Below are 21,963 nucleotides of genomic sequence, written 5' to 3'. Positions count from 1 at the left end.
AACACTTGAAAATATTTTCATTTCCTGAAAATAAAATTTCGAAAAAATATTTATTTTCCAAAAAATATTTTACATAAATCAAACTAGGCCTCGTCAATGGGCCGGGCCGGGCCGACCCATTTTTACTTGGCCCATGGGTCTAATGGGTTGGGCTTAATGAGCTGTTGACTAGTCAATGGGCTGGGTCGGGCCGGGCTGGATGGAAAAACCCTAGCCCATGGCCCTACCCATGGGCAATGCCCATTTGGGCTTTAGTGGGCTGGGCTAGTGAGGTGGGTTTAATGGGCTACCCATGGGCATTTTTAACAAGTCTTCAATGGGGTTATAAAAATTTAACCAAAAAAATTATAATTATATATTATTACAAACTATCAAATTGAACAATTAAATCTACTAAAAAGATTCTATAAAAAAAAAAAAAAAAAAAAAAAAAAAAAAAAAAAAAAAACTAAGACATACCTCTTAAAAAGGTACTAAAATAAGATTAATTAACTTTTATTGATAAGAATAAATAAATACATTGAATTAAATATAAACTCTTAAAGGAAATATATGAAGAATCAAATATCAACTCATTAAGGAAAGAATTTCTTTCAACCAACGGTAAGCTTTTTTTTTTTTTTTTTTTTTTTTTTTTTTTTTAAGGAATTTCTTTTATAATTGTAACTTGTAAGGAAAGAATTGGAATTTATCAAAGGAAAGAATGACTTTCTTTCCAGAGGCACAAAGGTAGGGTAACAGTCATCTTAGTAACTTTGTTTTAAAAATCAAAGCTACTAGACTAATACCAAAATATATATTTATTATGCATATTGTATCACAATCATTCCAAGTATTTAGTGGTTAGGTGTGTGGTCTTAAAGTTTTTGTAATGTCTAAAGTTCAATCCCTCACCCACCCAACCCCCAAATTATTTTGTTATAAATTTTGGGCAATGAGTCAGGCTAAGGGGTTGGGCTACTGGGCTAGGCTAACGGGCCGGCCCACTGGGTGTCCATGGGTAAAGAAACCAACCCATAGCCTGTCCCATTGGGTTACTGGGCTGCCCACGAGTTTCAATATTACCGGGCTGGGCTGCCCATTAACCTGGTGGGCTAGCGGGCTACTGGGCCAGCCCATGGGTCATGGGCTATTTGATGACCCTTAAATCAAACACAGCCTAAATTTCAACTCATGGTAATATTAAACGACAAGCAACCAAAAAAACCAAGGATCCCATTCGTTACATCCATCATCCATGACTCCATGTCATGTCATTTGTACCAGAAAAAGGCAAAAGTTACCCGATGGCGATGAGTCACGACTCACGAGTGTACTGTATCGTAGGGATTTATTAGGTAGTAGGTAAACCAATCTCAACCAAACAACCAAACAATACCAAACTCTTTTCCTATTCTGGGATAATCCTATTCCTTATCTTTTTGCCACCCACAAGCTTTTACCTTTACCGGTCCTCCTTCTTCCTCTGTGCCAAAGAATTTGAGGTACTTCTTCTTCTTTCTTTAAATTTTTAACTGCTTTTCTCTTTTCTATTCATTTGCTTTATCTGTTTTTTGATTGCTTGTAAATTCCAACACTTTTTTTGGCATCCAAACACGAGCATTGCTGTTTAATCATACTCTCAGTTTTGTAAACTAATAAGAAATTCCTATATTGTTGACATGATTGGCTGGACTTGTGAAACTGTTTATTAATTTCTTAATTTATATTTGCCTTGTGTGTCCTGTTTGGCTGCTGAGAAATTGAGGGAAATATTAAAGAAAGTGTAGAATGACAAAAGTTTCTCCCTTTTTTTTTCTCAGAAACCGAACAGATAGTTTTCACCCACTAAATGGTGTGGTTAGTGTTTGGTAATTTTGTCTGTTTGGAGGGTTCGTGCAAAAGGGGTCACTTTTATTCAATGAGAATTAAATTGAATTGAACATAGGGGCTAAATGTTTGGTTTCTCATTCTGGGCAATTATTCATTCATGTTAATATAATTTTGGGGGAAAAAAATCGAAATTGTTTTAAAGCCAAGCTCAGAGTCTTGAGTTAGAGCTTAAAATTGTATAATAGTTGGATATTAATTAAGTTAGACTAAACAACGTATAAATTCAGATAAGTTTTGGGTTTACTCTGCTCCCTTCATTTCTTGAAAATGCAAGATCAAAATGCCCTTGTGTGGTTTAGTTAGCAAATTTGCAAGTCCGAGTTTGAAATCCTCAATGTTGGTAGAAATTTGAAAAGTTGAATGATTTAGCTGAGAGGCTGTCTGGCCAAGAAATTTTTATATATTTTTTAAATTCTATAGTTCTCATTATTCCAACTGTGTGATTTGCTCTCTAGTCAATGGTTATACGATTTGACACAATTGTGTGCTACCAGGAATAAACAAAATTGCAATAGCTTAAAAGGATTTTCTGAAAAATGTGCCTCCTAATGTTACCAATCACATAGAAATATTTACATTAACAGAAACTCAATTCCAAACATCGAAACATTATCCAGTCTTTTCCCAAGAAGTTTCTTGGACAATGAGTGAATGTGATGTTTTTGCACCATGCAAGTGGGTACCATAAATAACTTGTTTTAGGGAAAGTGGTACTAATTTATATATCGATAGGTGAGTAGCAAAAGTTTCTGAGAAAAATATAAAAGATTTTACATTATTACACAAGAGATGTAGTGTATACTTTGGGATGTGTTTTGTATGGCTAATCAGAAAAAAAAGAAAAGAAAAAGCATTTTGTATGCAGTAGCATCAGGACATAGAAGAGTGATGAAAAAAAAAATTCCTGTAAATTTGATTATGTAGGAATATAGGATAAAGTCTGTCCCCTATTTCAGATTATGTTGTCCTATTAGGTTATCCAGTATCTACATTTGTTTTACTTGATATCTACATTTCTACATTTGACAGAAATTGATGTCATCATCTACATATTAATGCTTGAATGTATATCCCATGTTTCTATTAGATACATAGTTACACACACCATTTATATCTTTGATGGGTTGATATCAAATATACATTAATTAGTAAAGTTATGTCAAGTTCCCAAAAAGCCTTTTATAGTTCCCCTGTATTGGGTTCCTTTTCAAAAGAATCTCATATTGATCCAAGAATATATGAAGTATGCCTTTGTTTTTTGTTTTTGACCAAGTCTCTACTTATTAAACTTATCTCATGCAGTTACCACCTTTTGGGTTGGTGCATGTTACTATTTTTATCCATGGTCTCTCACTTTCTCGCTTACTGAGTGGAATAATCAATAAGTGATCATAAAAGTGAGATGAGATGCACTAGTAGGTTTGGTGCCAGTTGGGGAACTACCTTTTGTGATATCTGGAACTATAGTCTATTAAATAACATGTTGACCATCATAATATGATTCTGGAGTACTTTCAACAAGAAAAAAAATTGCAAGAATGGGAGAAACTTGCTTTTTCTGCCTTTTTTTTTTTTTTTTTAAATAGTAGAAGCAAGAGGAATAAGCATGACTTAAAAATATTTATTGTTTCACGTGGACCAGGGAATAATAATATTGAATTGCTAATTAGACAATGAATCAGGTGCTGAATTTGTATTACAATTACAGTGTTGTTCATATGGCCTGTATGACTATCATGACTCTAATATATCTCTAAGCATATTGTATTTTGGAAGCATGTGCTTAATTTGCAGATCTCCTTGAATTGCAGGTGAGGAAATGGATGATGATTCCTTTATAATCAATGATAGTTTGAGGGCTAATTGGACTCCATCCCAAGACCAATATTTTATTGACCAAATGCTAGACCAAGTACGCAGAGGGAATAAAACTGGACATGTATTTAGCAAACAAGCATGGGCTGAGATGATTTCACAGTTTAATACAAAGTTTGGATTTAAGTATGATACAGATGTTCTGAAAAACAGATACAAACGATTTAGGAAGCAATACAATGAGATAAAGATGCTTGTTGATCAAAGTGGGTTCAAGTGGGATGAAACACTGCATATGGTAATAGCTGATGATAATGTATGGGCTGAGTTCATCAAGGTACACAATTCTTCCTAAACCATTCATAACTACGTATTTGAAATTTCAAAATGCAATTAGCTTGCACATGCTACATGCAGGCCCACCCGGATATGGTAACATACAAAACTAGAGTTCTGCCACACTATAATGAGTTGTGCATAATATGTGGGCATGCAGTTGCTGATGGAAGATACAGTCTTTCATGTTTTGACGTAGACTTTGAAAAAAACGATGAAGGTATTGAATACAGATTATTCATCAATTTCAAGTTTTGCGATATTTAATAGTACTTGTTTCCTACCTACTTAATTTATGTCTGCAAACAGCCTGCAAATTTATTTGTTGTTACATGTTCTCAAAATTTGCAGCAAAACCAACAGATGTTAAAACTCCTAAAACTCCCAAAACCTCCTCTAGTGATGATCATTCAAAAATCGACTGGTCACAGACCATGGACCAATTTTTTGTAGAACTAATGTTGGACCAGGTGCATAAAGGGAACAAAATTGGCCGTATGTTTAAGAAGAAAGCGTGGGCACACATGATTATTTCATTTAATACTAAATTTGGCTTCCAGTATGGTAAGGTGGTCTTGAAAAATCGTTATAATATCTTGAGGAGGCATTACAGTAGCATAAAGATGCTACTTACTCAAAAGGGATTCAGTTGGGATGAAACACAACAAAAAGTGGTAGGTGATGATCGGGTCTGGAACAAGTATCTCAAGGTACAAAGGTTTTGTCATTATCTAATTTGTTATTTCAACAAATTCTGCATCAAGTAGCTTACATTTTGTAAATGCAGGCACATCACAACTTTCGGATGTTCAGAAATAAAGTAATGCCATACTATTCTGAGATGTCCATTATATGTGGTAATGAAGCTACGACTACGAAAAACAATACACCATCTTGCAAGTCACATCTTGTGGAGGAAGCCCCAGGGAAGAAGAATATCAACGGAAAAGCTGTGCTTATTGATAACAAAGATGTCACAGACAATGCTCATAAAGAGGCATTGCATTCAAGTGGTGATAAGAAGCACCATCCATCCAGAAAAGACGAGGAAGCATTAGAAGCAGGCGTTAATAAGAAGCATCATCATTCAATTAGAAAAGTTGAGGAAGCATTAGATTCTGGTGTTGGTAAGAAGAAGCATCATTCATCCAGAAAAAACGAAGCAGCATTACATTCAGGAGGTGATAGGAATGTTAGTGAACAACAGAAGAGGCTTCAGCCTGACATGCCTCAAACTTTTCCACTGTCTAAAAAGGCAAGAAGAATTCAAGATGGTATGGCTGATGTTCTAAGGGAAATGGCAGTTGCAGTTACGTCATTAACAAAGAAACAAAAGCAAGAGAACTCTATATCGACAGAGGACGTGATTGATGTTCTCCAGGCTATACCAGACATGGATGATGATCTGTTACTGGATGCCTGTGACTTCTTGGAGGATGAGAAAAGAGCCAGGATGTTTTTAGCATTGGATGCCCCTCTGCGAAAGAAGTGGTTAATGAGGAAGCTCCGTCCTTAGTGGCCGATTTTTTCTTTGATTCTTTCCCCCTTCCCCATGTAGGGGTGGAAAGTATGTATTACAAACTCATGGTCAGATTTTCTGGGTCATGCTAATTTTGGGCACCAAGCATCCCCAATCTCTCTTTTCTGGCACAGAGACAGAGGTACAGATTTTCGCATGAGTATGCGCACACAAAGGCTTTTTGGAGTCTTGGTGCAAAGCACAAGCGATTTAGACTGAAGCAAATGACATTTTTTTTTTCCTTTTCTTTTTGTAACATTTAATGTAGTAAATTTGATAGCAATTATTAATAGATAATATTAATGGATAATATGACAATCTAGTGATCAACTAATCATATGAAATAGCATTTTATATAAATTTTTTGTGCTTTATAAATGTACACAATTGTACTATTTTTAACCATTATATAATACATACTACTAATATTATATTTTTCATAAGTGAACTTTTTTGTATTTTCTTAAAGAAAGTGAGCTAAATAAAGAAAAGAAAAGAAGTTATGAATTTCGGGAGAAATTACAAAGATCAAGATAAAGAAAGAAAGAAAGAAAGAAAGAAAGAAAGAGGCTATGGGTTTTAGGACAAACTACAAAGAAAAGGGGGTTGTGGGGAAATGGAAGAAAAAGAAGGTTATATCAGGTATATATGGGTTCGGGACAAACTCTAGAGTATGAATAAACAAAATTTTTTTTTTTAATCTTAAAAAGGGGATATACCAAGAGGAAAAAAAAAAAAAAAACCATTCATTGGGTAGGACGGGGAAGTAAAAGGATACATTAGAAAATAGAGATTAAAATCAATAAAAACGTGGTATGGTTGTAAGAATGTGATTGACTATTCCTAATAGACATTTATTTTTTGGGTCTTCCAAATTTTATATTTACCACTTGTTAACCCGTGCCATGCATGAGAAAGTTTTATATTCAAATTTTCAAAATTACATGTTAAAAATTTGAGTTGCATCTTTCTCGAAAGAAATTTCTTTTTTTTGAATTGCATGAAACATATTTGTTGTTTCCTACAAAGTAGAGCCCGTAAATGGTTTGGATTTGGTCCCAAAATTTTTAAAAGGGAAACAATTTTATCCTTGGGGTCATTTCAATTTTGGACCCTTAAATGTAGGATTGGTTTTGATTTTATCTTTTAAATTTATGATTCGATTTTGGTCTCTTAAATATGTAGTTGGTTCAATTTGGTCCTTCAAAATAAAATGTGTCCAATAAATATATATATATACATATATATATATATATATATCTATCTATCTTATTCCAAGTTCCCAACTAATAATTTTGTTCCACATGTTTTATTCCAAGCTACGATTGTCTATAGTTTTGTCATGTGGCGCATTCTTAAAAAGAAAATAAAAACATTTCTCATTTAGCTTTTCACCTCAGCAAAACTTTTAATTATTTGTTTAGTTATTTTTATTGTTTTTTTTTTCTATTTAAGAAAAAGTATAGTGTTTTTTAATGACAAAATATGAATTTATTGTCATGAGTTTAATGAGGTACATCTATTCATTTCTAAGTTTCAATTTTATATAGGTTTATTAATATCTTTTGTTGAATATGTGAGGCACTAATTATTAATAAAAAGAGAATTTATATGGATCCTTTTTTTTCCTGCTCACAATCAGTTGGGAAGGAGGATTTAAATCTAATTTCTTCCGAGTAATGCCATTAAAACACAAGGGACTTGGTAATTTATAGTTAGTTTCTTTAGGAAAGGTTGAAACAAAAACAAAAAAACACAAAAGTAAGTTTAATGATACACACAATTAAAAAAAATATATATTCGTGAGCATATTCAAACAATCTATATATTCGTATACAGAATTATCAAACATAAATTTTCACATTTCCCCCTTTTTTTTATGGCATGTAATATAACTAATTCTTAAATATAATGAGTATTATACATGAATTATAAAAATAATTCTTTAACATATTTTAATATAAATTTATAATGGACTCGCGAACCATGTTTGAAGCCAAAGCTTTTATTTTTATTTATTTATTTGATAATTTAATAGTTTCGAGTGGGAAATTTGAATTTTGAATGTTTCTATTAAAAAAACCAAAAAATATGAATTGAGTTACAACTATACTCTAGGCATTTGAAGCCAATGTTGAAATAACTAGGATATATTTGGTGAGTAATAAGAACTTTTATTTATTTTTTATTTTTTATTTTTATTTTATGGGAGTTATAAGAACTATTTGGCTTCCCCTTATTAAGGAAATAAATCAAAATAATTGAAGAAAAAGGATGTAAAAAAGTTAAGGATTGAAAATCCTTACGGTCCATGGTTATAAGAATGGTTCATATTTTTCCTTGTTATCAATTTTGAAACCAACATTATTGTCTAGCACTATTGAGGACGTAGCAAAATTTGAACCATTTATTAAACAAAGGATAGTTAAGATTTTAAGGACCATAAGCGAAGTTCCTGTAGGAACTATAGAAATCCTAAACCATATAGTTGGCATACTTTTTAGAAATTCGATCAATGCAAATATTGATTTTTTTTTTGGTAGAATCAATGCAAATTGAAATAGAAAAAATGCATTGAATTAAAAAATTTTGAAATTGAAATCATTTAAAATTTTAAAGCATTTGTAATTTGTACGACTTTGCTGTATAATAAATAATTTTATAGAATTCAAGAGTTGCAATTATAGTAAAAGTCACAAATGAATTACGGAAAATGTTGTATTTCTGGAGTTCGTGCTCTTCCCTGGCTGTAGCATTTTTCCATTGTCCAAAGATGAAACACCAAACTAATTGAAGAAAAAAGATGTAAAAAATTATATAAATATGTAAGTAAGCTTAATAAGCAACCAAACTTTAGCATATTGAGATAGTAAGTATCTATATATGTTTGGCAATTGAAACTTGAATAATATTAGTTGAATACATAACTCAGTTATACATATATATATATATATATATATATATATATATATCTATATATATGTTGACTTATAGTTTTACTAAGTAAGATTAATAAGGAACCAAACCTTAGCATATTGAGATGGTAAGCATTTATGTTTGGCAATTCAAACTTGAATAATATCAGTTGAATATGTAGCTTAGATTTTAATTTAAGTATCCGTTTGGATATTGGAGTTTCACGTCTGCATCCAGCGTTTCATATATATATATATATATATATATATATATATATATATTTTTTTTTTTTTTTTGAGAAGAGCGTTAATTGAGTTCTAGTGGGCCCTGTGCACTGTTCACGAGACCTACAAACCTCTTTTTTCAACAAAACTTTCATTAAAAATGGGTCCCACGGTACTATTCACACATTTAAGAATTATTTTGCTACAGTGTTTTTAGTTTTTAGCAAAATAAGCGGTATCCAAACGGACTCTAAGTGAACTTTTTTCAAAAATAAATAAATAAAAGTTGACTTGCTTACATACCAAATAGAATTGAGAATATTAAGTATAAAAGTTGACTTTTTTTTATTATTGATTATGGTTAAACTTTGCTAAAGAGAATCTTTTTAAAATTTGAAATATTCTATTACTAATATTGATGAACGGGGGAAGGAGAGATGTGGTTTTCTTCAAATCTCAACTCTCAAGGTAGAGAAGTATTTTTTCCCTTTAGGTTTGGGGTGGGTTGTTACTCTCCTAAATTTTAAGGGAGAAGAGTGTAATTACCTTCCTTTTATTTTATTTTATTTTTATATTTATAGATACAATTGAATATTAACCCGTGGTGTCCGCTTCATAATGATTTTTCATTATTATCATGCTAAGACATCAATTGGTTTTTGGGGTAGGCATGTTCAAAACTCCTAATCTTCTATTTTGATGACAAAATATTTTACCAATTAAACTAATTGTAACCCACATTAAATATTTAATTTGAATAGGCAACAAAGAAGCCACTTGGTCCAATTAGATTACTTTGATCGGCTAGGTCATTTTGAGTAGTGGTGGATCCGGATGTGACCTTATTTTATTTTATTTTGACATATGATAAGTTGTTAGCTCACTTTATTATGAAAAAGTTGTAAAATTTTTTTGTGGCCATAGAAAATCTTTGTAGAGAAAAGAAATGCTAATTAATTAGTGCCCAAATTTGCAAAGATTATGGGAGATGTCCATCATAATGGACATCCCTTTTAAAGTGAGATGCACCATATCCATCAATCTAAATCTATGTAGATTCTTGCATTTAATTTTGTAAATTTCATTACTCAATTTCCATTTGTAACGTTTATTCATGTAAAAACTTATCAGAAATCTATATTAAGTCCTTGCTGGATGAAGGAGGCACTCACACTCTTGACTCTACTTTAGTATCAACGTTTGTCATTCTCACAAGTGAAAGAAAGATGGAGAAAAGAGTTGGGTCACTTGTGATGCTTTGTTTGCTCTTGGGGATGCTTGTAGGGCAATCCACTGCTTCTTTCCAGGATTGCTATACAGGTTGCTTTATTCTTTGTTTCATCCAAACAAGAAATATCCTCCTATGTGGTTTTAAATGCACTAAAGATTGCATAACACCTCCCTCCACTGGCATAAACTCCCAATACTTTTGTGAGCTTGGTTGTGCAACCTATTCATGCACTAATATTAGCACCATAGGAAACCCTGGTAAACACTATTAACTTCTCTTTAATTTTTTTCATCTTGTGTGTGATAGAACTTATTATACGTTTCTCTATGAGCTAAGCTGTTAATGAAGTCTACAAAAACTAATTTTTTTTATCTTTTTTTTTGGGGGGGGACAGATGGAAAGAAAGTAGCTGATTGTGTTGATGGATGCTCAAAGCCATGCGCCAAGAATTAATCACCAAGAAAATAGAGTGCATGAATTTTTATCCCATTCGAAATAAGAATTACAATTTATAAATCTTTTCATATTCATGTACTTGCAATGTTGCATACAAATATAAATGCTTTAGAACTAAGACATGTTTGATTTATGATACAAATATTTTTATAAATTAATAAGTCTAATATATCGTGGACTCAATGTCCTAACGTGGAATTGTTGTTCAAGCTAAGGAGTACAACTCAATCTAGTGGGTTGAAGATGGAGAGGTTGAGAGTCTCTAACTGGTTTAGGTCCAAGTTTCAACTTGATTCCCTATGCAGAGGTTTAATTTACACACCAGATGTTGAGTTTAGAGTTGGAATACTATTAATTCTAATTTTAATTTTGATAAAGAAAAAGGAGAGGTAAAATTTTTGGAAGATTGAAAAAATTTTACACTTTTAAACTATGCATACATATAGTAAAACATATATATATATATATATATATATATATATATTGATCCATATAGTAAAACATATTAATAGAATGCACACCATTCAAAAAGAGCATAATATATTTTTAAAATAATTTTTATTCATTAAATTTTTGGGCCTTAATAACAAAACAATCTATTAACCAATAGATCGAAGAGGTATATCGCTAGGTTAGAGGCCTTTTTCATTTTTATTATTATTCTTTGCAATACTTTTTTTTCTTTGAAACATTTTTTGCAATACTAGACAAAGAAATATAAGATATTCTATTTCTGGGCCATTGCCTAAAAATTAAAGAAAACAAAGAGTATTAAAGAAAAATTATCCGTCAACCCTGCTAAGCATTGCATCACTAATTCAAGAAAAATTATAAGTCATTAAACCAAATCAAAGAATATTAAAGAACACCAAGAAAAAAAAAAAAAAAAAAAAATCTCAAACCCTACTAAGCATTGTATCACTAATCCGAGAGAAAAAAGAAAAAAAAAAGGGAAAATTATGCAAAACCCTACTTCTATATATACTTCACCCACGAAAGAAAGCCAAAATAGGAGCTACTTAAGAACCACATATTATTTAAGCAGCTACTGCTGTCTATGCTTGTTTAGCATCCATGAAAAATGATAGTTCAAAAATTAAAACAAAGAATGTTAAAGAAAACTCAAACCCAACTGCATTATTGCCTCACCAATTCGAGAGGACAAAGAAAAAGAAAGAAAGAAAAGAACAAAGAAAATTAAGGAAACCCCTCCTTCTATCTTCACCCATGAAAGAAAGCCAAAAGCAGGAGCAGCAAATCAAAGTGGAACCAAAACTCCAAGTTTTATCATCTTTCATAATCGTTATTAACATCAGGCTTCTCGATCGGACGCAAAGGGAAAAACTCTCTAGTAACCATTGTCCGGATATCGGTCTCGTCAACCTGCTCCATGTATGCCTCTTTCTTGAACTCTAACATGGCCGCCATGTAACCCTCAAGCTCCTCCAACTCCATGTTGTCTATGGACTTTTCCCACTCAGACTGAAGAATCTGATCACAAGCTGATGATGATGATCCCTCTAGGTTGTTGTTGTTGCGTTGGCTTAAGAAGCGGTCGATAACAGAGTCAGCAGTTGGGTGAGTGAAGGTGTAGAGTCTGTCTTTCGGAGAGAGAACGAAGACAGCGACATGGGCACCGCACATGGCGGAAAGCTCGGCGGCTTTCTTGAAAAGACCCTTGCGCCGCTTCGAGAACGTCACTATTCGCCTCGAATGCTTCTCTATTCTCTTCAGCTCGATCTTCTTCCGCCCAGATGGCCGCTTACTTTCATTGTTTTCAGCCATACTTTTTCGAGAGAGAAACAGAGAAACCCCACGTACAAGGAAACCTAAAGAAAAAAGGAATGCCCTTTGTGATATTGTAAGAGAGGAAACTAAGTAGGTTTTACCGACTTTTATATATTGGTAAAGGACTTATTATATTTCACCTTAGGCTTCAGTTTCCAGTTTCTTCAATTGTTTGCAGCGTGTACACGGCGTGCCTTGCAAGTTAAAGATTTTATTTTAAAATAATTTTTTTTACGAGTACTATAAATCACTCAAACCAATGGGCGTATAATAGAATAAATTATTTATCTATTTTAGTATAAAAATAACCCACGTTAGTGAGTGTTTAATTATTTAAATTTACAAATTTGCTACACATTAGACCACTAACATTAATGAGTATATAATAGGAAAAAAGTGTACAATTTACCCATTTTTTCCTAAAAAACTACCTAGATTAGCTCTTTCCACTATTTTTTTAACTAGTGTGAAAACTACAGAATTTTTCAAGACACATATCAATACTTGACTTAAATACTTGACTTAAAAACTCAAGGTTCTTAATGAATATTCATTTTATAAAATTTACCTAAAAAAGAGTTTAATAACGAGCAACAAGTGTGCATGTGCTAAAGCAGAAAATAAAGTACATATATATATATATATATATATATATGACTTTTATACAATTGACAATTTGACATCACAATTTGCATTTATCTCAAAATAGTCATGCACTAAGTTATGCTATACATACTTTCAAGTTTCTCCACAATATTAAGAATGTTCTAAGTGAAGAGAGAGATATTAAAATTCATGTAATACACCTTAAGAAAAAATAAAACAAGACAAAATAAAATATTTTTGTCCTTTTGCAAATTTTCAATGTTTTTGAATTTTTTTGAATAATCAAAACAAACTAAAATAGAAAGAAAAAAAGTCCTTAAATAATTTAAAGAATTAAATTAGGAACAGTTCAAAAAACACTAACTTCAGAAAATCTTTTATCACCCACACAGCAAAAGTCTTTAGCTTTGTAGGTGAAAACATGAAAAACAGAGTGTTTTTTTGGGGAAAATAAAATCCTTTTCAATGGGAGACCATTTTTTGAATTTTCTATCACATGTCAATTAACAAGCTTAAATTTTTCAAAAGCAGACCAAGCAATTTTGCAAGACTTGTGGAAGGGAGTACAAATATAAACTTTGCCATATTTAGACTTTAGGGGTTTGAAAACTGACTTAGTCACAACAAAAGGTTTGGTACTAGACAATTTTTCTAGTTTAGCTTTAGACTAATCTAATTTTTGTTCCAAACTTTTGTTCTTTTCAACTTCACAGGCATAATTTTTTTTTTTTTTTTAATCACATTCAATTAATTTGATTTATTCAAACATACACTCAATGCCTCTTTTTCAAGTTTAACCATGTTTTACTCTTCTTGGAATTTCTTAGCAATTTTCAAAGAATTAGATAATTTCCCACAAAGAGTTTTACAGACATCAATTAAATCAACAGACTTAACCCTAAAGGAAACATATCCATTAAATAGAATCGAAGTTTATGCAATAGACTTAATCCTAAATCTATTGCTACTCTCATGTAGTACTTACTAGCATGATCACACATCTCTGAATCCATGAACTCTTCTACTTTGGATTGTTGTCTGTTTGTCACTTTGAGATTTCCACTTAAAGGTTTTAGATCATCAATTGTGGTTAACTAATTTCACACAAACTTCTCTATTTGTGACTCTAGGAAATCCACTTAAAGGATTTGACAAGCAATTGCTATAGACTGGATTGATCTATGGCTTCATACAGATCTATAGTATGGCAGCAACAACACGGTGTTGATCTTTCTCTATGTGCTCTTGAACTCTCACGGGTTGAATAGATGGAGTCTCAGATATACTTTGAAAGTTTCTAGTATAGTGAGATTGAGAGAAACTTGGTTATACAAACCCTAGCTGCACAAACAATGATTTCTCTCTCTAAAAAACCTCTTTAGGTATAGCTTATGATATCCTTTAAATAGCACAAAAAAAGGATCACGAATTGGGAAACGAGCAAGTTATAGGCTTTTTCACGTTTCAAATTTTTGCTGATATTGCAATCTCGATCAATCAAACTAAGTGTTGATGTTGCAATAATAAATCTTGATCGGTCAAGCAAAGTGTCGAGCCAATGATCGAAGTGACAGAAACTTTGTTTTCTTGCTCTAAACTTGATTCTTTCTTGATCGGAACTTGGGTCTTTGTTTTGGATTATAAAATACACCTTTAACGTACTCAAGACTCATCAAAAACACTATAAATGGATTATATTTAATCACAGTTTGTCAACTTAAAAATATGGACTATACACACATAATATTAGTAACCTCATAGTTGTATCACACAAAGGGTAATATAGAACATACATGGAGTCACAACACAAACAGACAAACATGCCATGATTGTTTCTGGTTTAATCTCAAGAAGCTGGGGAAAAAAAAAAGACAATGAAGAAAAACCCATTACAGAAAACTCAATAATTCGTACTCTAAAACTAATAATGCCACTCAAATCTGAAAAAATAAAGCTTGACAAAGAAAGAAAGAGAATATAAACCAGGCATATAATAGAACCGCGTCAATTATAGATGAATAGAAACCCACATCATGTATTACAAAAATAAACCAGGCATATAATAGAAGCCCACATCATGTATTACAAAAGTACCTGAACAGGCCTAAGGCTATCTATCATTCTAATAAAGTTCAATTTAATGGGTTTTTAAACAGGCCTATGAGTGGGGGTTAAACAGGTCTATAGTGCAATTGTATGCTTTAGTTCTCGGGTCCACTAGATTTCTAATTGGCAGACAATAATATTTATTCAAACTTTTTATTGCGGAGTTTTAATGAAGCACTTCCAATAATATTCAGCAAACTATTCTTGGTAAAGTTTTAATGAAGCTCTTCCAAAACCAATGCTTGCACAATCAGGGTGTATAATATTCAAGTGAATCTGTACACAATAATATCAAGTACGCGTGGCTGACAGCTTAGTGTGTATGGCCAATTGCCAAATAAGGTTTGATCAATATTTTTGAGAAAATTTCCTAACCCCCATATATAGAATGAAAATTTTTTTGCATGTTAAAGAGGCCTAATAATTCTTCCAAATTGTAATTTTTTTTTAATGTTATTATTAGAATAAATTATACTTTACATGCCTACAAATTTTTTATGCTTGATTTTAGTACTGCAAATTTTTTAAGTTCAACTTTAGTCTTTAAAATTTCAAAATAGAAAGTTTGGTCCCTTAATCAATTATTCAATTTACATTACCCGCAATATGTTAAGATGCACCTTGATTTTTAGGAACCAAATTGAACTAACCACTTAATTAATAAACAAAGTTGAATGAAACCCCATTTATGGAGGGAAGAAATTGATCTTTTTTTGAAATTTCAGAGACCAAGTTCAACCTTTTTTAGATTTGAAGGACCAAAATCAACTTACAAAATTTTATGGATCAAGTATATAATTTACCCTTAATATTGCTTTAAAACCAACTTACAAATTTGAATTTCTTAAAAAAATATGCCAAGAAGGTTGATTTAGGGGAGATGAACTTGAGAAGATTTTTGATAGAGTGGAGGTAAAATCAAGATAGGATGTTTTTGATAGATTGAGAAGCATACAGTTTAGAGAGAGACGAGCTCACGATTGCCATAATCAAGTTGTTCAAGCTTGGTTTCAATTGTTGATTTTTCCCCACCATGATTGCTCGAATCAAGTTGTAGATGAGCTCATGAGAGAAGATGAAGACGAAGACAACGGCAATAATAGTTTTTTCTTTGTTGAGATGACAAAGGTGAAGGCATAAATTTCAACCCAAGGTTGAGACCTTCGTTTTTGCTGTGAGGTTTCAATATTTTTGTGTGATCACCTTCACTTTCTTTTTATTCATCTATTTATTTGAAGTAACCTTCCCCATTATCTTAAACCTCTTACTTTGTTCTACTTCTGTTAAGATTTTGAGCTTGATACTCACCTCTTTGTTAGTGAGACTTACTAAAATGATAGCCAAATACTCCAACATTCTATTAAGGGTAGGAAAAGGGAATAGTAGGGATGGGAGAGCGGAATTGAGGCTTTAATGGTTTGGAAATTAAGGTACAAGAGGAGGAAGTGATTAAGGGATTTATAATTTATTACATATTTGTTGGTTTAAAGCATTCACACAATTTTAACTCTCCACTTTTGATATATTAACAAATAAACACCTAAATTAGCTTTAATATTTACCTCTACTAAATTCTAATAATAAAATTTCTCTCTCTTTTCTCTACTTCATTTCTCTACTGATTTTAGCCGAAAAGACAAACATCGTCATCACACAAACCACCCAAACTACCATTCGTACTGTCACTTGAAACCACCAAACGATTCTTAAAAATAGAGTCGTTGGCCAAAAAGACAACACCATTGCCATTTGCAATTACCAAACCCATAAACAAACAAATAACATAGATCAAACTCATAAATTATATTTGGCCACGAAGGTCTGATCAAGGAAGTTAATAAAAGTACTGAAATCATCAAATACAATTAATAATTATCCTACCAATCAATCCACTAATACAAAAACACATTCAAATAGTACCATTCTATATATCAGACTTACTGATGAAAATAGGTCATTCTAGCTAATAGATCAGTACCGAACCGATATCTCATCTATGTTTATCTGTCTTCTTTTTATTAAGTTATTTATTTATTTATTATTATTATAAAACTTTTATTGTTTTTTCCACTTGATGTGAATGCTATCAAGTAAATGAGAAGGAAATTAAATGTTGAATTCAACTTTTCAAGCTTTTGTTGTTTAGTGTGAATGATGTAAATAAATTAAAAGAAATTGATTTAACTTTTCAAATTTTGTCATTTAGTGTGAGTATCTCCACCTAACATCACATTGATATATCAAATCAAGTTGCCTTATTGATATATCAGGTCATGTGATCAATTGTCTTATTAATATATCAAGTCAGGTGGTCACATAGCCTTCTTATTATTATTGGTTAGGTTTGATGTCATTTTAAAAACTCTTAAATTTTAACAAATTAATGAAACTTTGACTATAAGCTTATGATTTCATACATTTACCTAAAATTGTGTTTGGATATTTGTAAGACCTCTGTTGAGGTAAAATTGGAATTTTATTATCCCTTGAATATGGGGCTCAAGTTAGTCACCCTATGCCTCTTAGAGAGTCCAAATAGGAGTGAGTGGAGGACTGTAGTGGGTCTTTTTGGTTATATCGGGCTAGGCTGTCTCCTGCGGTACTGGACCCAAATATTCTGAGTAAGGGAGTTGAGACCGGTCCAACTGCAACTCAGTTTGGTCCAGCTTGTACACAAACTATGCCTCGTTCACCAAGAGTGCGCCTACGGCGGGCAGAGCTATTTTAGATGAGTTGTGGCAGGCAGATATGATAATAATAAGACAAAAGAAAGTTCTTTGACTTCTTAATTAAAGTGAATAGATAATCTCTAATCAAGAAAAGATAATCACAGTTTAACAACAATTACTTTTATAAAGAAAGTAAGGGGAATAAGTGGGTAGTATATGATTAATTAAAAGAAGGAAGAAATCAGATTAAATCTGATCCGCAAGACCAAAACCAGAGAGGGAAGAATGCCTCTTCTCAAAGTGAATAATCTCCCAAGGAAATCCTATCATGGAAATTAATCACTTTGAGAGAAACGGACCTGAATGTTTGGTGCACAAGAGAACTCTTTGTTTCTGGCAGAAAGTAGGACATTGAGAGAGAGAGAAGGAATCAACCTATTAGTGCATGCCTGCCGCTTTAACTCTCTATCTTTTTCTTTCCTTCTCTTCTAATATTCCTCTTTCTTATCTTTTTTTTCTTTCTTCCTCTTTTTCTTAATACTTGTTTTCTATTTCCTAGTTTTCAAATTCCTACACCGTGGTGCTTGTTTCGTCCCCTATACACGGCAATGGCCTCTTTTTATAGTGCTTACCGTGACCGGGTTTTACTATTTTAGCCCTTAACCACCTTTGTCTGGTCTGGGTGTACTTGCCGACCACCACTGGTCCGTCTGTGTGCCACTCCCCATCACCAGACAAAAGAAAACTATTTTGTTTGTTTGTCTGTCATGGCACCCTTACCTGCTATGGTGTGGGTGCCTTTTCTCTCCCTATCCTTCACGGCATGCACCTAGTGGTTCCAACTCAACTTTGCTTCTTTTGGATGGTATGTCATCCCAGCAGGACACTTCTCCCAAAAGAGTCCGAGTAGGAACCTCAAAATAGGTTTTCCCCTCTCCCTACGGCTAAACCATGCCCTCTTACCTCTGACCCATAACCTCACCGTGTCCTGTATTGGTTGGGTACAGGCTGGTGACGTCTGGGCCTTGCACGTGCCTTTCTTCCATGTATGTCCAAGATCTGCCTGCTGCTCATGTGTTTGCTGTGGTTGGCCTGCACAGTCTGCTGTCCGTTTTTAAATATTTTCTGATTTCCCTTTCTTTTATGGCTTGCCTCACTTAAGGGCTGGGCCTTACTTGATGATGGGCTTTACCTTTTTTCGACTCACCCTTTTTCCTGCTACCATCTCCTGCCATACCACTCTATTATTCCTGCTGCGAAATTGTTGCCTCAATCCTACTGGGCCTTTTTGGGCCTGACGTTTATTCTTCTCCCAATGGCCCAGTACGGCCATTGGTTCTTTTATTACATCACTGGCGGGCTCCTGTGTCCCATTTGTTTTCTCTTGGGTGTCCTTGGCCCATTTGCTTTCCTTGGGCTTTTTTGGCTCTTTTCTTAACTTTGCATTCTCATGGGTTTTTACTGAGTTCTTTGGGCTTCCCTGCCCCAATTACATTATCCCTCATCCTTGGGGCTCATGGGCTTGCCATCAACCCCTTACTTTCTTTGCTTTCATTACTTTGGGCTTACTATGGCCCATTCTCACTTTTTCACATCATATATTGCCCATGGTTTGCTTATTTCTCTCTTTTCGGGCTCCTTTAAGCCCATTTACCCCCTCAAGGCCTATTTGTTTATCTCATGGGCCTGTGATCCATTATTCTTGCCGCTTGGGCTTAATGGATTTTCTATCCATTTACCAATTTTTTTCTGTCCACGTTGTTGGGCTTCTTCTTTCCACTTGGACTTCCAAAATTAGGGCTCTAGATTGTTAAGTCCCACAATATTCAAATCTAAAGAAAATAAGACAATTTGGATTTGAATATCTGGATACTTGGTCTAGCCTCCAAGCTGTAAGTAGCTTTCTTGATCAATCTCCACTTTTAGTTCTTCTAAAAAAAAAAAAAAATTACTTTGAGTACTAGTATTTTTTTTTTTGGGGGATAGAAAGTGCTAGTTTTTTTTTTTTAGTACTATTTAATATATAAATAGACAAACACTTTCATGATTTCATCACATATTTCAAGTAGGACAAAATTTAACTATAAAATTAGTTGTAGCCTAATTGCCTAAGGTTACAATTTTACTCAATAAAATAAACATTACTATATTTTTTTGGAAATCTAACTGTTGAATTTCATGTTCTTCACCCTCTTAATACACATTTCAAATTTTGTATTAATTGGATATTATTTATTATATAATCTATAAGCTCATATTTTATGCATAATTTTAAATTACAAAAACTTGCAATTTAAACAATTTATTGATGACATAGCTATTAATTTTTAATTTTCTAAAAATTTTGCAAGAATGGAGAATATATGAAGAATATGTGATCCAATTGTAGATTTGTCAAAATTCACCTTCAATAAAAAAAAATATTGAATAAAGTCTTAGATTTAGTTTACAATCAATTTTGTAACTAAACTTTATCATTTTAAGTATTATTGTTTAATATAAATTCACAAGCAGCAAATCATTGTAAATGCTTTATATTTTATTTTATTTATGGTCACATTTTTGTTAGATTATTCACTGTTCTAAACTATGGCACACGTGACATGGCACCTATATCACTCACTCCATGAACCTAAATGAGAAAAAAGCAAAAATGTAGGGCAAAATCGAGAAAAAGGTTAAGAAACAAGGGGTAAAGCTGGCCCATCACATTTAAAATTGAAAATGTAACGGTAACTTTCCAAAACTTCCTTTTGTTCTTTCTTCCCCACGTTTGCTTTAAACACAAGTCCCCAAACGGGCCAAATCCCACCAAGGAAACTGAAAGCAAAAAAAAAAAAAAAAAAAGGCAAAAAAGATCACAACAGTTTATGTAGTATCTTATATAGAAGATTCAGAAGAAGATCTCTCTTAGTTATGGCTATGTCCAAAGTAGAAGAAGAAGAGACAGAGAGGCTTGTTATGGGCACTACAAAAGTGGTGTACTACTTAGAACCATTGATGTCAAAAGAGCTTCCCTGCAAATCCCCTGACAAGTCATCGGCTTTTGGCTTTGACTACACGCAGAGCTCAATATGGTCCCCTTTGGTCCCTCGGGCTTGCAGTGCCATGGACTTGGATTCTGATTTTGAAGATTTGGATTTCATGACACCCACAAATAGAAAGATCTCATTTGGTGGTGGTGCTATGGTGTTGAGCAATAAAACCAAGTTGAAGAAAGTCACTCACAACATCAAGAAGAAGCTCAACATCAATCTTAATCTTAATGTTTTGAAGATGAAGCACATGCACAAGAACAAAACCAAGGCATCTGAGTTCTCCCCAACTCCTCTAAAGCCCACTTTTACTTGTTTCCGACACACCACAAAGGTATTTCTATTCCTATTTCTTTCTAGAGAATTTCTATTATTTTATTTTCTTTATTTCTATATTTTTTTAATCTGAAATTTTGAGATAATTAACCGGAAATACATAAGTCCTTTTGAGAGAAAAAAATTGTAGGAAAACTTCGTCTCTATTGAGTGCAATTTACTTTTGGTTCATCATTTGATTAAAAACAAAATACAAAAAAGCATTTTTCTTATCATATTTTACACTGTTCATTACAGGCTTGGACTAAGGCGTTGAAAGCTGCCTCTAAACATTTCAAGAAAAAGAAGAAGAAAGATCCCACGGCCCATGTGAAGCTCCCCAACAATTTGAGAGATGGGAATATTTCAAGATGATAATTCAATTGGAAATTTCTCTCTGTTTTTCTTTTTGGTCAATTCATTCAAATCTGTATTGCCCTTACAGCAAGCAGGTACACCGTACAATACTATCATGTTATTCAAAAAGTGTAAAACTTTTATTAATTCTTGTAATGCATAATATTTCAAGGCCTTTTCATTCCTATTATGAAATCAATTGCTCAATTTAATCTTTTCATGGTGGAGGATAGGGTGGCAGTTTTGCATTAATATACGTGACAATGTCATAGGTGCCTTTCGCCGTGTAAATTATTGAAGGAGTTTAATTTTACTAGAGCTTTTCTGGGTATAGAAGAAATCCTTTTCTATGCTTGAATGAAATTAAATTCAGTTCTTGTAGTTGGAGAGGAGAATAAAAACTAAATAAAGAGATTTAAATAGTAACGGCTAGTTGGGGTTGCTTGGGATGAAAGTATTCCTCTGAGTCGGTGATCACAAAACAGAGAGTGCGAGTCTCTCCGTCTCCGTATGGGAGTCGGAGAGTGATGTATATATATATCCCACTTAGGCAAGAAAAAACTAAACGCAGAAATACTTTCTCTTCAAGATTTCAGTACGCAAAAATACTCTCTCTTGAAGATTTCAGTAGTCATGGCCATGGCTATGCTTTTGGGTTTAGATGCAAGAACTCGTGTGGCTATGGGGTTAGATGCTAACCCTCGAATGGGTTTGAAGA

General features: G+C 32.9%; 3 protein-coding genes across 5 annotated transcripts in view; 2 read left to right on the top strand and 1 right to left on the bottom strand.

Annotated features, from left to right (window-relative positions):
• The first annotated feature begins 1,232 nt into the window (after window positions 1–1,232).
• On the top strand, window positions 1,233–5,860 carry LOC126692753 (L10-interacting MYB domain-containing protein-like). Its single transcript, XM_050388494.1, has 5 exons — window positions 1,233–1,484; window positions 3,684–4,024; window positions 4,105–4,243; window positions 4,375–4,733; window positions 4,811–5,860. The coding sequence occupies exons 2-5, from the start codon at window positions 3,692–3,694 to the stop codon at window positions 5,537–5,539; spliced, it is 1,560 nt and encodes a 519-aa protein (XP_050244451.1). The 5' UTR covers window positions 1,233–1,484; window positions 3,684–3,691; the 3' UTR covers window positions 5,540–5,860.
• A 5,565-nt stretch (window positions 5,861–11,425) lies between these two features.
• Window positions 11,426–12,191, bottom strand: LOC126690867 (agamous-like MADS-box protein AGL61). The gene has a single exon (XM_050385986.1). It carries the CDS (start codon window positions 12,152–12,154, stop codon window positions 11,657–11,659), a length of 498 nt encoding a protein of 165 aa, XP_050241943.1. The 5' UTR covers window positions 12,155–12,191; the 3' UTR covers window positions 11,426–11,656.
• Window positions 12,192–20,343: 8,152 nt separating this feature from the next.
• Window positions 20,344–21,963, top strand: part of LOC126692749 (uncharacterized) — a 72,621-nt gene continuing 71,001 nt past the window's right edge. For 2 of the 3 annotated variants that reach the window (XM_050388487.1, XM_050388488.1), the window contains exon 1: window positions 20,344–20,907. In XM_050388487.1, coding sequence (XP_050244444.1) covers window positions 20,455–20,907 — 453 coding nt within the window. In that variant the 5' untranslated portion in view covers window positions 20,344–20,454. Of the gene's footprint in view, window positions 20,908–21,146; window positions 21,464–21,963 lie in introns of those variants that run through there. The other variant, XM_050388484.1, reaches the window with a different exon arrangement.

Source organism: Quercus robur, chromosome 7 (assembly GCF_932294415.1).
Source record: "Quercus robur chromosome 7, dhQueRobu3.1, whole genome shotgun sequence".
In the NCBI taxonomy this organism is placed as follows: Eukaryota; Viridiplantae; Streptophyta; class Magnoliopsida; order Fagales; family Fagaceae; genus Quercus; species Quercus robur.
The sequence above is the reverse complement of the archived record's forward strand: the minus strand, read 5'-3'. Positions and strand labels throughout refer to the sequence as shown.